Below are 17,569 nucleotides of genomic sequence, written 5' to 3'. Positions count from 1 at the left end.
CTTCTAAAAAGTCATTCCACACTCTAATGTCACTCGTCACTCAGTAGATGTATTTAGAGTCACTCGCCGCTCCAGTGTATCAAGCTAAAGCCACTTCACTTGGTGTATTAATTTAAAGTCATTCACCAAACAGTGTTAGTACTTAACTTCATTTATAATTCAGTGTATTTCAGTGTACCACTTAGCGCTCAGTGTATTTCTTTAATGTCACTCACCACTCAGTGTATTTCTTTAAGGGCACTCACCATTCAGTATTTTTATTTAAAGTCACTCGTCACTCAGTGAACTTCTTTAAAGTCACTCATCACTCAGTTTTTTTATTTAAAACCACTCAGAGTTCAGTGCATTTATAATCCGTCACTCAGAACTCAGAAATCAGTATATGAATTTAAAGCCACTCTCTACTCAGTGAATTTATTTCAAGCCTGCATTCACCTCTTTGTGTATTGCAAGTTAAGTTTAAATATTACCGGAGATATTTAGAAATTCGTTTAGATTTAATTTCTTTTTAAAACAGAATTGTCGAAATCTGAACAAAATTCTTCATATCTCCGGTAATATTGAAAGCACAAGAAAGGTAGACCACATTTTAGAAATGCCAGGACTTGGGGTATTTAGTAGTTATTACCTTGACATTTTACTTCTAAAATTATTTCAAGGATCAAAGACCACTTTCAATTCGTCATTATACTGTCATGTTTCTTAGGACACCCTGTATATTAATTGATGAAATAGCAAAGCTTTGAGGGATTTACTGGCTTTACGGAAATCACTGTTCAAATCCAAAAAATGATGAGGATTTTCTTGTTTTTCTATTCAACACTTTATTATTTTCTATCGGGGTTTCACCATAAATTTGCTACTGACACATAGCATATATAAAATATAAAATATGCTTACAATTGCAGGTCCAATCATGGATGTAAGGAAACAAGATTATCCTTTGTAGATAAGTTTGCAATATATATTCATTTTGCAGATCTGATCGAACACTACGAACATGTAAATTATGTTTGATTGAGAAGAATTAGGATGGGATGTGGATCAAGCAATCCTTCTCAGGTTAGAATATTCTAAATAATTTACGAAGACGACTTTTGTGCAACGACTTTTAATTAACACAGAACAGGTAGCTTAGAAGGATCATAAACGTGGTCCTGCCTGAGGAGCGAGGGAAGGCAACCTCCCCCGCACAGCATCCGAACCTCATTTTACCTATTTGCGGCAGTGCGCGTCCCCAGAGGACTTCCGAACCTCCCAAAACAATCTTCCGGGAAGGATCTTCCATTTATAATCGTCAATTTCTACTTAAAACGGGACTAATTTGATTATTTAACCACGGTTATAGTCGATCAATAGTATCCTTAACATTCGAATAAGTTGGGGTCATTGTATATGTCGTGCACATAATTATCTGCAGCGTTTTTAGAAACATTTTCCAACATGCTATTATAGTCTTTTTTCTTTTGTAAAATTTCTATTTTTATCATGAAAATTAGAAAACTTTAAAATACATTTGAAGGACGTTAATGGAGCTCCGTGTCCTGTAAATTCTGGAAGCAATTTAAGCCTGTAAATGTTGCGTTTTAAAGGGAGTGTTCGCGAAAAATGAAAGGGGGTATAGGCACATGCCGAAAAATAAGCGCTTTTGATCGCTACAACCTTTTGTTATAGTATTACAACCTTTTGTAATCAATTATTTTTCGACGCATTCGCATATAGTTGGTATTTCATAATATTTTGCATTTGTTTTATACATGCACTGAAAAACGCCAACTATATACAAAAATGGCGAAAAATAATCGATGACTATAGGTTGTTATATCTGAATGATTTGCTTGAAATTAAATTAATTTTTTACGATCCAAATCATGGATTGCAACTTTCTTAATTTGGGTGGATGCTACGTTATTTAGGATAAGTCGTTTTTAACAATTTTCTCCTTATAGACGCAACAGATGAAGTAAGATTTGCAGCGATCAAAAGCGCTTATTTTTGCGCCGTATGCCTATACTCCTTTCATTTATAAGAACACTTCCTTTAAAACTACATTTTTTCTTAGGACATAATAAAACAACAACTTTCTTTGATTTTTGAGATATTTTTAAAGGATTTAATTTAAAAATTATTTTTAAATTAAAAACTTTTCTCAACCACAGTTTTTCAATTTTATCCACCATTAACCCCTGTTTAAATGTGATTTACCACAAAATGTTGACAATTTTCAGGTACAGGGTGTCCCACGAAACATGACAGTAGCGAGACAACTTAAAAGTTTTCTTTGATCTTTGAATTTACAGAGTGTCCCATATCTTAATAGATTATCTCATGCTTTAACGCATAAAATTAATACTCGAAAAACCAAGCATTTTATGCAAACATATTTTTATATCCGCCTTTTTATATTTTTCAAAAGTGATTCATTCTTCTTAAATATTCAGTCCCGAAATTCGTAATTTAGACTCATTGACAATCTAATATGATGTGGGACACCCTATATTCGTGACATTTAGCCGTCAACCTACTTTAACAAATATGATTCTTGAAACAATAACCACAAAATTCTACTAGATACTAATAATTTTCTTCAGATTTTAATGTTGTTAAATAAAACCAAAATTGTCGAAATCTGAACGAAATTCTTCATCTCGGGTAATATTGAAAGCACAAAAAAGGCAGACCACATTTCGGAAATTTCAGTACTAGGAGGTATTTTGTGATCTATTATTTTACTTCTAGAAAAAGGTTGACAAATAAACGCAGCAAATTATGTAAAAAAATTAAAGACGGCGTTTAGGTCGTCTTGATACTGTCATATTTCGTGGGACACCCTGTACAAAAAAAGCTTAATATATATTTTAACAAATCGATCTATTCTATGTAATTTTAACAATCCATAATTTCTTTGATAAAATTGTTTTTTAATAAGAGTATTTATCATCTCTTGTCAAGGTTCAAGTTAAGATTGAGGATGATAAATCTGATATTTCCCCAGGGAGAAGGAAATCCTACAATACAGGGGGAAATGTTTTCCCTAGAACAGCCAGGGGATCAAGGGAATCCCCAATACCTCAAGTCAAGGTATATACTAAGGTTTAGGTCAAGGTCAATATATTACAGGTTAAGATCAAGGTCCCAGTAAAAAATAAGAGTAATATAATGATCAAGTTCAGGGTCAAGGTCAAGTTCATGGTCAATGTCATTGTCATGTGTAAATTCGAGTTTTTGTTAAGATCAAGTTCAATGTAAAGTTGAGTTTAAGTTCAAGTAAAGATCCTGATAAGTGTCAAGATCATGGATAAGAGTAAGGTCAAAATAGAGGTAAAGGTCAAGATCATTGATCATGGTCAAAAATGGACAAAATCTAGGTCAAAGTTTTGGCTAAGGTAAAGGTAAAGGTAAAGGTTAAGGTTAAGGTTAAGGCAAAGGTAAAGGTAAAGGTAAAGGTTTAGGTTAAGGTAAGGTTAAAGTCATGATCAAGGTCAAAGTCAAGATCAATGCCAATGCCAAGGTTAAGGTTAAAGTCAAGATCAAGGTCACGTCAAGGTTAAGGTCAATAATGATAAAAGAAATAAAAAAATATGAATATGTTACCTACAGGGTGTCCCAATAAACATGGAAATTCAGTGACGAATTCGATATCGTCTTTTTAAATATTTCTTTGATTTAGTATAGTGATACCTACTGTTTGTTTATGTTTTAACTGCATACGGTTGTAGTTAGTAAAACAAGAAAATTGCAGCAATACATACAGAGTAAACTTGTCCGTCTTCACTGTTCATCTTGCGGAGACATTATAGACACATCTTTGTAGTCTTTTACCCTTTTCATAAAATAAACTCTAGCAGACATAATAATATTATGGCTTTTGAAATTAGGAATTTCAATACTAATTAATAACAAAGACAATATCGAATTCGTCACTGAATTCCCATGTTTTTTTGGGACACCCTGTATCTGCAGGGGTTTACGGTGGAGAATGGACATTTGTCGGTTGAAGAAATTCATCGTGGAGTAGTTTCATTTCCTCACTCGTAAACCAAGGAAATTCAACTCATAGGAACTATCTGGACTCTCTACCTGAACCAAGGAAATTTTACCTAAAGGAGCTATATCTGGCCACTCATTATGAACCAAGAAAATTAAACTTAAAGGAAGTATCTGGACGCTCACTCTAAGAGTGAGGAACTATTTAGACTTAAACATAAACCAAGAAAATTTAAATGAATTATCTACATAGACTCTTTGCCTCAACCAAGGAAATTAAACTTATTCTAAACCAAGGAAATTATACCGAGAGGAACTATTTAGGCTTAAATATAATGTTTTATATACATGAAGTTATGATCTTTTGAAATTTGGTGATGGTGATGGACCAAACCTCTGTAGAGTAAAAAAGTAGATGTTAGTTCCACATTTATTGAAAATATATTTCGGTCTGGGTTGACCCTCGTCAGTTCTAACAATATAATAACCATCAAAATCAATAAAAAAAAAATTAAAAAAATGTAAAAATTCACAAGAAGATAAACAAAAAAGAAAGATTATTCAAAATAAAAATTTGGGCTGTCAAATGGACATAAGGGAAACGAACTCAGATTATGAGATGGAAAAAAGATAATTTGCAAAAAATATTCACTTTTAAAAAAAATGTTTTAAGACAATTATTATTCCTTGAGATTGTTTCTTCACAAAGATTATAAACAAACTGTGTAGATGTGTGAGTATAGAGTGGGGGTGGGGGGGGGATCTAATTAACGAACTTTTGCATAAGTCGGGGTTAGGGGAGAACAGCTTGTTTAAGGAGGGGTATTTAAACCTTTTAAAAGAATTGGACATAAAAACTCGTTTAAAAAAACATACTGAATTACAGTTAACAATTAAATAAAAACTATTTTTTTCTGCTCATTCCTCTGAGTTCAGTCATAAAATCCTGATGTATTTAGATTCTCGTACTTCAAGTAAACTTCTTCCGTGGTCTCCAACCTTCTCTAGAGCGCTAACTTTTAGATGGTAGAGTTCATGTCCAGGAATGTTAAAATGTTCTCCTGTAGGCTGGTTTGTATGGAGATTTCTAACGATATTTTTGATGATAAGTGAGGGTATCCCTAATTTTTATGTTGTATAGTGAGGCGGGAAAGCTCTAGTTTGACCTGACGCTAAAGCAAGGGGCCCGTGTATACAGGGTTCCGGGGGCATTCACCTGGTATTTTGGAGAGATCAGGGAATTCCGAGAGGGGTGAGCTGGTCAGCCGGTACAGAAACTAGAGGCAGTTGACGACGAACATCCAAGCCAAGGAGTGAAGAAAGATTGAAGAGTTGGTTGGAATTCTATCGTAGCTCAAGTTCCCTGTCATCTTCATATCAAAATTCGTTTGCTATCTTTGAATTATTAATAAATTGTTTGTAACGTACTTCGCTTAATATCTGGATCGGGATGAACTTTATTTAGTCCTTATTAGTATAAGGTAGTTAGATTTCTTTCATATAGTACAATAAATCAATGAAATTAAAATGAACTATCTAGATTCTATACCTGATTCAAGGAAATTGAACTTAAAGGAAGTATCTGGACGCTCTTTCTAAACCAAGGAAATTATACCGAGAGGAACTATCTAGACTTAAACATAAACCAAAGAAATTGAAGTGAACTAACTAGATTCTCTATCTGAATCAAGGAAATTGAACTTAGAGCATGTATCTGGACGTTCTTTCTTAACCAAGGAAACTATACTTAGAGGAACTATCTGGACGCTTTTTCTGACCCATGGACATTATACAAGAAAATCTTACTAATATGAATTATTTGGGCACCATACCTGAACCAAGGAAATTAAACTGTTCGGAATTATCTAGACTTATGTCTGAACCAAAGAAATCAAACAGAAAACTGTGGAACAGGAAGAAGGCATTTTATTAATACTTATGCTGTTACAAAGCAAATAGCTTGTAACGTTAAGTGTGGCTTTTTAGACTGCACACTTGTTGTGTCTCATGTTCATTAAACTATTAAGATCATGCCTTGAGCAAAAAAGTCGTCTTCCTATTCCAGAGTTTTCTGATTCTCACTGTATTTTGACTTTTACCTGAACCAAGGAAATTTAACTATTGGGAACTGTCTAGACTTTGACTTGAACCAACAAAATTAAACTATTAGGAACTATCTCGATATTTTCATACCTCACAAAGGAATCAACCATTAAAAAGAACCTATTCAAAGCAAATTAAACCTAGCAATTATAATCATTGTATTTTGACCAATAGTCAACCAAAATGTGAATAATCAAAAAAATTTTGTTTGAAAAACCTCCTTCAAAACTTCATGATTGTAAAAATATATTTATTTATTCCAATTATTATGACGACATCCTTTATATAAGTTTTCTAAATATTATGAAATATTATGAATAAATTATTTGTCTTATACATTATAATTACAATCAGTCAAGAACGAGGAATTATAAAGACGACATTAAAGCTCAAATATTAAAACAAAACTAATCTATTCGGTAGTAGCCTAAAAACGATGTTATAGTCTAAAAAATGTAACTTTTTGGAATTTGTTTTTACAACTTATAATCAGGGTAACCTAAAAACGGCACTTTTCAACGTACTTTTGAGTGACCCTCCATTACGAGAGTGGTATGCACAATTCACAACGGTAAACCCTACGGTACCCAAACGTTTCTGTTGTTGTGGTTTCTCTGCAAACTTGACTTGCGCAATTTTGCAGTAACTTAACTAGGATATTTTATCTTGGGACTTTTATTTCCAGGTTTTTACTCCACCAAATTTGTTCAATGATTTTAAAAAGAACAAAACTTCAAATATTGCTTTTCGAGTTGATAAAGGAGAAACATGCAGAAAATGAAAAGGTAGAACCAGTATATTTACAAGAAACCCGGCTTTGACCGGCGCGGAGTGGAAAACTTTTGTTTGGAATGGTTTCAGATTGACTAAACTCAATATATCCAACAACCTGCAGAAAATTAAGTGCGGAAGGAAACCGATTAGGCGCGCTTCAGACAGAATTAAAATTTCAGAAAACTGTAGAATAGGAAGACGACATTAAAGCAATACTAAAATGCATTTGATGCTGTTAAAAAGCAGATAGCTTAACAGTAAATTGCTAAATCACTAAGTGAAATGGGTTTGTTTGCATTGCACAATTAATGTGCCTCATGTTCAGTGTACTATTAAAGTCATAAATTGAGTCTAAAAGTCGACTTTCTATTCCAGAGTTTTCTGGATATCACTGTAAGTTACATTCTCAGGTCTGATGCCGAACAGAAGAATATTTTAATTCCAAGATTTACGAGTAAAAATGTTTAATAAATGATTTAATGTATATGTTAGGAAACATGACGAAAGTAATTTACCATGGAGTCTGGTACAGTAGCCATATAATCCAAGGAGTCTGGTACAGTAGCCAGAGAATCCAAGGAGTTTGGTACAGTAGTAACCAGAGAATTCAAGGAGTCTGGTACTGTAGTAACCAGAGAATTCAAGGAGTCTGGTACAGTAACCAGATAATCCAAGGAGTCTGGTACAGTAGTAACCAGAGAATTCAAGTAGTCTGGTACTGTAGTAACCAGAGAATCCAAGGAGTCTGGTACAGTAGTAACCAGAGAATCCAAGGAGTCTGGTACAGTATTCACCAGAGAATCCATGGAGTGAGGTACAGTAATTAGATAATCCAAGGAGTCTGATGCAGTAGTCACCAGAGAACCCAAGCAGTCTGGTACTTTGTAACCAGAGAATCCAAGGAGTCTGGTACAGTAGTAACCAGAGAATCCAAGGAGTCTGGTACAGTAGTAACCAGAGAATCCAAGGAGTCTGGTACAGAGTAAGCAGGGAATCCAAGAAGTCAGGTACTGTATTTCCAGAGAATCCAAGGAGTCTGGTACAGTAGCCAGAGAATCCAGGGAGTCTGGTACAGAGTAACCAGAAAATTCAAGGAGTCTGGTACTGTTGTAACCAGAGAATCCAAGTAAAATAAAGTAACCAAAGAATCCAAGGAGTCTGGTACTGTAGCAACCAGAGAATCCAAGGAGTCTGGTAATGTAGTAATCAAAGAATCCAAGGAGTCTGGTCAAAGAATCCAATGAATCTGGTACTGTAGTATCCAGAGAATCCAAGGAGTCTGGTACTGTAGTAACAAGAGAATCCAAGGAGTCTGGTACTGTAGTAACCAGAGAATCCAAGGAGTCTGGTATTGTAATAACCAAAGAATCCCAGGAGTCTGGTACTGTAGTAACCAGAGAATCCAAGGAGTCTGGTACAGTAGTAACCAGAGAATCCAAAGAGTCTGGTACTGTAGCAACCAGAGAATCCAAGGAGTCTGGTATTGTAGTAACCAAAGAATCCAAGGAGTCTGGTCAAAGAATCCAATGAATCTGGTACTGTAGTATCCAGAGAATTCAAGGAGTCTGGTACTGTAGTAACCAGAGAATCCAAGGAGTCTGGTATTGTAATAACCAAAGAATCCCAGGAGTCTGGTACTGTAGTAAACCAGAGAATCCAAGGAGTCTGGTACAGTAGTAACCAGAGAATCCAAGGAGTCTGGTACAGTAGTAACCAGAGAATCCAAGGGGTCTGTTATTGTAGTAACCAGAGAATCCAAGGAGTCTGGTACTGTAGTAACCAGAGAATCCAAGGAGTCTGGTGCTGTAGTAACCAGAGAATCCAAGGAGTCTGGTACTGTGGTAACCTGTGAATCCAAGGAGTCTGGTACAGTAGTAACCAGAGCATCCAAGGGGTCTGTTATTGTAGTAACCAGAGAATCCAAGGAGTCTGGTACTGTAGTAACCAGAGAATCCAAGGAGTCTGGTACTGTAGTAACCATAGAATCCAAGGAGTCTGGTACTGTAGTAACCAGAGAATCCAAGGAGTCTGGTACTGTGGTAACCTGTAAATCCAAGGAGTCTGGTACTGTAGTAACCAGAGAATCCAAGGAGTCTGGTACTGTGGTAACCTGTGAATCCAAGGAGTCTGGTACTGTAGTAACCAGAGAATCCAATTAGTCTGGTACTGTAGTAACCGGAGAATCCAAGAACTCTGGTATTGTAGTAACCAGAGAATCCAAGAGTGAAAATATTAACCACTGTATTGGTAGCCAACCAACCAGATAATAGATAGATAGATAGATAGATAGACAGGCAGGCAGGCAGGCAGGCAGACAGACAGACAGACACCAAGACAGACAGACAGACAGACGACGGATGGATGGATAGATAGGTGGATGGAAGGATGAATGATAAATGGATGGATGGATGGATGGATAGATACAGGGTGTCCCAATAAACATGGGAATTCAGTGACGAATTCGATATCGTCTTTTTAAATAATTCTTTGATTTATTATAGTGATACCTACTGAGAAAGTTGTAATCTGTAAGAGTTTCGTCTGCTATGTTCACATTTTGTTTGTTTATGTTTTGACTGCATACGGTTGTACTTAGTAAAACAAGAAAATTGCAGTATACAAGCAGGTTAAACTTGTCCGTCTTCACTTTTCGTCTTGTGGAGACATTATAGACACATCTTTACAGTCTTTTACCCTTTTCATAAAATAAACTCTAGCAGACATAATAATATTATGGCTTTTGAAATTAGGTATTACAATGCTAATTCATAACAGACGATATCCAATTCTTCACTGAATTCCCATGTTTTTTGGGACACCCTGTAGATAGATAAATAGATAGATAGATAGATAGATAGATATTTTTATATTTTTTTTAAGGGTGAATCAAATCTTAGTTGCAATATACAGTTTTAAAATTATTGACAATATTATTCATATTTTGGTGTTACAAATCATTATTTTGAAAGAATAAGTTTTGTTTCACAGCAAAAAAACTTATTCTTACTTTGATTATCATTTCTATTCTTTCTCTTTTGATGCTCTCCCTCTGTACATAAACTATACAAGTAACTTCTACAGTAGAACCTACACCATGTACATATACTGTACAAGTATTTTCTAAAGTAGAACCTGTTCCCTGTACATAAACTGTACAAATATCTTCTACAGTAGAAACTGGAAGAAGTTCTTCCTTGATGGAAACTGTTTCTTCTTTCATCTCAAACTCTTCCAACTTTATTTCTTGCGTCGCATCTTTAATAGTTTCATTTTAAAATAAATTGAAATTATACGTTTAAAATGTTTTCTTAAAAGCTAAATTTACCAGAAAAGCGTTTATCAACCAGTGCCAGAACAGTTTTTCTATTACACATACAGAATTGGCAGAACTTACTGAACCACATTATTTAAAGGACCTGCCATATGGCTCTTTGGATTGCTTGTAGATGGTTGGGTTTAACAACTATTTTGAAATTTTAATGAATCCACAAATTAACAAGAAACTGTTTGATATTAACCAAACACATAATGTTTTCAGACAAAAAAGGACATTAGAGAAAAATCATAAAACGACAGAATGTTAAGATTCAACTTTAAAGAAAGTTGTTGAGAATGAATTTAAAATGGCCTACGTGTTCAATGGAAATATAAATAGAGTTATGATTTTTAAAACAAAAGCAGTTTACTGTGAAAAGTGAATTATAGCATGGAGTTCTCAATTGGTGTGTTTAGTGTTTACTCTCTTTATGTCTCTTTAGATTACTTGTATGAGGGAGCAGCGTACACACACTGGTCACTTGGATGTTTCGTTTCACTCGACTTCTTGTTCATTTTCAATACGTTTCTTCAGATCAGTTGTTGCAGTAGGTCATGTTTACTTCTAATATGTCTCCTCAGGCTACCCACTTCAGTAGCGGCATAATCACACTGGTCACAAGGATATCGCACTCCTTCATGTTTATTTTCAATGTGTTTCTTCAGATGAGCTGCTGTAGTGGCAGCGTATTTACACTGGGCACAGGGATATCTTACTCCTTCATGTTTATTTTCAACGTGTTTCTTTAGACTACTTTCCGTAATAGCAGCATGTTCACACTGGTCACAGGGATATCTTACTCCTTCATGTTTATGTCTGAAATGTTTATTAAGATCTCCAGCTGTTGAGGCCGTGTATTTACATTGGTCACATGGATATCTCATTCCTTTATGTTTACGTTCAATATGTTTCGTTAGATCAGATGTGGTGGTGGCAGCGTATTCACACTGATTGCAGGAATATCTCACTCCTTCATGTTTGTTTTCGATATGTTTCTTAAGTTTACTTGCTGTAATAGCAGAATATTCACAATGTTCACATGGATATCTCACTCCTTCATGTTTATATTCAATATGTTTCTTAAGACCATCTTTTGTTGTAGCGGCATAATCGCACTGACCACAGAAATATCTCACTCCTTCATGTTTATATTTAATATGTCTTTTTAAACTTCCAACTGTAGTAGCAACGTATTCACACTGGTCACAGGGATATCTCACTCCTTCATGTTTATTTTCAAAATGTCTCTTCAAAGTACCTGCTGTAGTGGCACAGTATTTACACTGATCACAGGGATATCTTACATCTTCATGTTTATTTTTAATATGTTTCCTCAGATATTCTGCTGTAGTGGCAGCATATACACACTGGACACAAGTGTATCTAACACCTTCATGTTTATTTTCAATATGCTTTTTCAGAGAACCTGTTGTAGTGGCAGAGTATTCACACTGATCACAAGGATATATCACTCCTTCATGCATACTGTGCACATGTCTCTTGAGATTTTTAGCGCTGGCTGCCACATAATCACATTTCTCACAGGGATATGTTTGTTTTCCCAGTTTACTCTTCTTGCATCTCTTTGGTTCAGTGAAATGAGGATCTTCTTTGTCATTAATACTTTCATCTAAAAAATTCATAATAATCATTGAGTTGTAAAATTTAGGTGGAGGGGGTGGGGGCATGGACGTATTCATAGAATTTGTCCTTTTATAAAAAGAAAAAAAGGGTTAAAAATTTAGGTTTAGATGACAACGAGAAATCTCTACTAAAACCATTAACACTCCCAATTAACAATAAAGATCCGGGTATTTTTAGAAAACAAATTTATGAAGTGTTCATAAAAATGTTCGTAAAATTTCTTTCCAGGTTTGTATAAAAGACTCGTGTGTGAATTTTCAAAATAGTCGCCACCGTGTCAAAAGAGAGGAAAAGAAGAAGAAAAAAATATAAAGAGACAATAATTTTTCCAAAAGTTTCATTTAGCTTTTAAGATCTTTCAAATGCTTGTTTAGACGACTAGAAAGAATGGCAGTTGGTTAAACTGAGTGAGGAAGACGACATTCAGGAGCACCCTGAAAAAAAAACAAATATTCTACTTTGCGCTACTGTACGTGGCCTTCGCCCGCCCACATGGTCCCATCCTGCCCGGCTCTACTTTTCTCTCTCTCTCTCTCTCTACCTGTCTATGGACCCGACTAGTCTCTTATAACTTATAACCTCGGCTTGATCACACCTTTCCCTCTACCAGTGTCTCAGTAAAAACCACCCTCCACCCTTCTGTTTTTACCTAGTTGTCTTACTTTACCTAGTTTTTATTATTATCTTATCCTATTTTTCTTTCCTTTGCCCTTACCTTGTATTGCAGTTTAGAACTACTTACCATTTACCTACTCATCTAAACTTATCTCACTACATTACCCTCTCTAAAGTTCTTCTATTCCGCAACATCCCGCAAAACCCTTAAACCCTTTACTGCACTCTAGACAACAACCCCTGCAATTCTTCCCCCCTATCCTAATGATCTAAGTCTTGGTGTCAGGATACTTGCTAACCTCCTTCTCTTCTCTTATACCACTTCTGCTGGCCGGGACCCCAGGTACAGTCTAGCTCAAGAAAGATTAGATAATGTTTTAAAAGCAAAAAAGATCAATTCAAAAAGGTCAATATCATCCTTACTTTTAATATCTGAAATTTCTCTTTTAATTCTCTCGCCTTGTACATAAACTGTACAAGTATCTTCTACAGTAGATCCTGGAAGAATTTCTTCCTTGATGGAAAAAGTTTCTTCTTTCATCACAAGCTTCTCCAACATTATTTCTTGTTTTGTTTTACCACCAGTATTATCTAAAATAAAACCATTGTTATATATTTTGAAATGTTTGTACAACAAAAGCTGCTAGATTTAGGAATTTTAGTCAGAAATCTAATAAAATTTATAGTTTGAATAAATGATAAACATTGGGTGATAAATATCTACCTTTATTATCTGTATTTTCCATCTTGACATCTTCTTTCTGCACATCCCAAGTACTTGTTTCCTCTAAGCTAAAAGATGGAACAAGTTCTTCCTTAATGAAAACTTCTTCTTTTATATTCTCTGCCATTCTATCTGAAATATTAGAGACTTTATCTTACATAATAAATCTAAATATTTTAATAAAAACATTGCATTATTACAAACACAATCGTTAATCTTAATTAAAAAAAACATTTTTCAAAACCTAATTACAGTGAAATATGTTGACATTTTGAAGATTAAATGAATATTGCTTCAAATTTAAATGTTTAACAAGTCGACTTATATGAATTAAATTTCTTCTGAAGATCATATATTGTAGTTACAACATGAATAAATATACTCGTTTTAGGAATATATCTCAATTATTATAATTCATTTTAATATGTCTCCTCAGATTACCTACTGCATTTGAAGATAAGGTAAGAAATGCACAGACAGGAGATATAACTCATTTAATTAATTGTAATAGTTATCACAGTTTAATTAATTTTGTGTTCAACAGCACTGCTCCTCTGTAAAGCCCTCTAAACTTATATTTATTCTAAAAAGAATTGACTGATCCATCAATTTTACAGAAAACATCAATTTTACTTATAAAGATAAATAGATACTTTAAACATTGTGTCTATATAATCATTTGTGATTAGTACTTCCAGTATGCATTTTATAGAAAAAATTATCAAATTTTTTCAAACTCAAAACAAAATTTTGTGTATTCCAGGTTGATATTAATCTAAAACAAATTAAAGGAAGCATTTTTAATTGTTGTTTGAATTGACAATATATATAAAATTGCCTCTTAATGCAGGGAAACTTCTCAGGAGGTTCCAAGGAACTAAAGAGCCTAATTTAGGAAATCAAGTACAAACCTTGAACGAGCACGACATGATATTAGGGAACGTTGCCTTGGGTTGGGCTCTGCAACCTGGAAGGTTAGCTTGGGTACATATTTGTACATATAAAAAAATATTGACAAAAATTAAAATAAGAAATTTAAAATCAATGAATTGAGCTAATAAATTGTAATGTGTAATGTGTATATATGTGAGATGGATTAAGTTATAACATAAAATCAAATTTTAATTTTAACATCCCTAAATCAAGAATTTTTTGTTAAATTCAACCCCAAATATTAAAAACTGTAAACTATCCATTCAGCTAAAATTTGAAAAAACATTTTGCTCATTCTATTTCAGGTTAGAGACTGTAATCTCAGGATGAATAAATACAATGGTTCTTATCTATATAATCATCATCAATCACAAGTTGGTCACATAGATATTTAATGTTTATTTTTAACATGGGTCTTTAGATTACCAGTTGTAGTAGCAGCGTACTCACACTGATCACATGAATATGTCACTCCTTCATGTTTATTTTTAATATGGATCTTCAGATTACCAGCTGTAGTAGCAGCGTATTTACACTGATCACATGGATATGTCACTCCTTCATGTTTATTTTTAATATGACTCTTTAGATGGCCTGCTTTAGTAGAAGCGTAATCACATTGGTCACAAGGATATGTCACTCCTTCATGTTTAATTTTAATATGACTCTTTAGATGGCCTGCTTTAGTGGCAGCGTAATCACATTGGTCACAGGGATATCTTTTTCCTTCATGTTTACTCTCGATGTGATTCCTTAGATTTCCTAAAGAAGAAGCAGTGTATTCACACTGATCACAGAGATATTTCACCCCTTCATGTATATGTGTAATATGCTTCTTTAGACTACTTGTGCTAGTGGCCGCGTATTCACATTGGTCACAGGGATATCTCACTCCTTCATGTTTATTTAGAATATGATTCTTCAGAGCTTCTGTAGTAGTGGCAGCATATTTACAATGGTCACAGGGATATCTCACTTCTGCATGTTTATATTCAATATGTCTTCTTAGATTACGAACTGTAGTAGCAGCGTATTTACACTGGTCACATGGATATCTTACTCCTTCATGATTACTCTCAACATGTTTCCTTAGATTACCTGCTGTGGAACCAGCATAATTACAACGATCACAGGGATATCCCCCTCCTTCATGTTTATGTTGAATATGCTTCTTTAAATCATTTGAAGTAGTGGCGACATACTTACATTGCTTACAGGGATATCTAATTATTTCATGCTTTCTCTCAATATGTCTTTTTAAATTATTTCTGTATGTTGCAGAATAAGCACAATGCTTGCAGGGGTACTTTGCTCCTTCATGTTTACTTTTAATATGTTTCTTTAGAACACCCAATGTGGTATATGCATGTTTACACTGGTCACAGGGATATCTCACACCTTTATGTTCATTTTTAATATGTGTCTTCAGATGTGAAGCTAAGGTAGCCTCATAATCACAATCCTTACAAGTGTATTTTCCTATTTTATGTTCACTCTTCTTCAGTCTCTGAGGTTCGGCGTAAAGAGGATCTTTTTCATTATCAATGCTTTTATCTAAAAATTAAATAGAAATAACTAATAATAATATCTAGCGAATATATTGAAATAGATTTTATTTAACTGAAAGATAATTCTCTGTTTCTTACTTTTAATATCTACACTTTCTCTTTTAATGCTCTCCCCCTGTACAAAAACTGTACAAGTATCTTCTACCGTAGAACCAGCTCCCTGTACATAAACTGTACAAGAATCTTCTACAGTAGAACCTGCTCCCTGTACATAAACTGTACAAGTATCTTCTACTGTAGAACCTGGAAGAATTTCTTCCTTGATGGAAACTGTTCCTTCTTTCATCTCAAACTCTTCCAACTTTATTTCTTTTGTTTTATTTCCAGTATTTCCATCTAAAATTAAATTCGTGTAACGGTGTAATAAATTCTAAATTAAACTTCCATAAAATTAATATATATAAATATTAAGTTTAATACATATCTATCAACTGAAATTGTTTTAAAAAATTCCAATCATAAAAGCATAAAATGTTTATTAAAATTAGTCACATGTTTTTGTCGCTTTCATTATTTATCTTTACCTTTCAATTCTCTATTTTCCATCTGAATATCTTCTTCCTGTACATCCCATGTACATGTTTCCTCTAAACTAGAAGATGAACAAAGTTCTTCCTTAACGAAAATTTCTTCTTTCTTTATGTCTATTTCTTCCATAACCATCTCTTCTTTTTTAATCTCTGCCATTCTATATGAAATATAAAAGACCGACTAAACATGTGAAATACTGAAATGTATCAATCTTATTAAAATATCTATACTAATAAAACTATTAGTACAAACAAAAAATATTGTTATTAAACAAAAGCAATTCGGATCGAGACTTAATCTTTCGGAACTAAATTTTGTCAAGTTATTAAGGATCTACAGTGTAAATAATAGTCAAACTGACAAACATAAATCTGATTTAGGGAATAACGAAAATATAAAAAGAAGGGAGGAGCATATTTTTCTAATATTTAAATCAATATTATTTGTTGAGTTTTAATATTACAGAACAGAAAAGTAAATATTAATAATAATGAATGAATAAATAGAAAGATGAATATATTGTATTTGAACCTTGGGTAAAACAATGGCAGAAATGATATTATTATGTTTATTATGTTTCAGATCGCTTGATACAGTGGCAGCGTACATACATTTGTCACAAGGATATTTCAATTTTATTTTCAATATGTTTCTTCAGATTACTTTCACCAGTAAAAACATAATCACATTGTTTAAAGGGATATCTGACACTTTCATGTTTATTTTCAATGTGTTTCCTCAGATAACCTGTTGTAGTGGCAAAGTATTTACACTGGTCACAGGGATATCTGACACCTTCATGTTTATTTTCAATATGTTTCCTCAGATAACCTGCTGTAGTGACAAAGTATTCACACTGGTCACAGGGATATCTGACACCTCTTGTTTGTTTCAGTATGTTTCTTCAGATTACTTGCACCAGTAAAAACATAATCACATTGTTTACAGGGATATTTGACACCTTCATGTTTATTTTCAATGTGTTTCCTCAGATAACCTACTGTAGTGGCAAAGTATTTACACTGGTCAAAGGGATATCTGACACCTTCATGTTTATTTCAATATGTTTCTTTAAACAACCTGCTGTAATTGCAGCGTAATCACACTGGTCGCAGGGATATCTCACTCCTTCATGTTTATATTTAACATGTTTTTCAAACTTTTTTGTAGTTGCAGCGTATTCGCAGTGGTCACATGGATATCTCACTCCTATATGAACACCATCAATAAGGAGTTTGAGACTTTCAGCTTGTGTTGCCATATAATCACATTTCTCACATGGATATGGATACTTTTCTTGTATATCTTTGTTTCAGATTGTTCTTTGGTTTTTACAATCTTACCTGTACAATAACAGGATATTAACCTAGTGCT

The 17,569-nt window shown here is 33.9% G+C and overlaps 2 protein-coding genes across 2 annotated transcripts; both read right to left on the bottom strand.

Moving 5' to 3' along the window:
- Window positions 1-9,755: 9,755 nt before the first annotated feature.
- Window positions 9,756-13,290, bottom strand: LOC111717203 (zinc finger protein 431). The gene is made up of 3 exons (XM_023492709.1): window positions 13,164-13,290; window positions 12,863-13,030; window positions 9,756-11,810 (listed from the first exon to the last, which is right to left on the bottom strand). Exons 1-3 carry the CDS (start codon window positions 13,288-13,290, stop codon window positions 10,711-10,713), a joined length of 1,395 nt encoding a protein of 464 aa, XP_023348477.1. The 3' UTR covers window positions 9,756-10,710.
- Window positions 13,291-13,399: 109 nt separating this feature from the next.
- Window positions 13,400-16,396, bottom strand: LOC111717210 (zinc finger protein 431). Its single transcript, XM_023492728.1, has 3 exons — window positions 16,189-16,396; window positions 15,743-16,000; window positions 13,400-15,650 (listed from the first exon to the last, which is right to left on the bottom strand). The coding sequence occupies exons 1-3, from the start codon at window positions 16,349-16,351 to the stop codon at window positions 14,488-14,490; spliced, it is 1,584 nt and encodes a 527-aa protein (XP_023348496.1). The 5' UTR covers window positions 16,352-16,396; the 3' UTR covers window positions 13,400-14,487.
- Between the last annotated feature and the right edge of the window lie 1,173 nt (window positions 16,397-17,569).

This window comes from Eurytemora carolleeae, unplaced genomic scaffold, assembly GCF_000591075.1.
Source record: "Eurytemora carolleeae unplaced genomic scaffold, Eaff_2.0 scaffold1032, whole genome shotgun sequence".
NCBI lineage: Eukaryota > Metazoa > Arthropoda > Copepoda > Calanoida > Temoridae > Eurytemora > Eurytemora carolleeae.
This window is presented reverse-complemented; position numbering and strand designations above follow the sequence as displayed.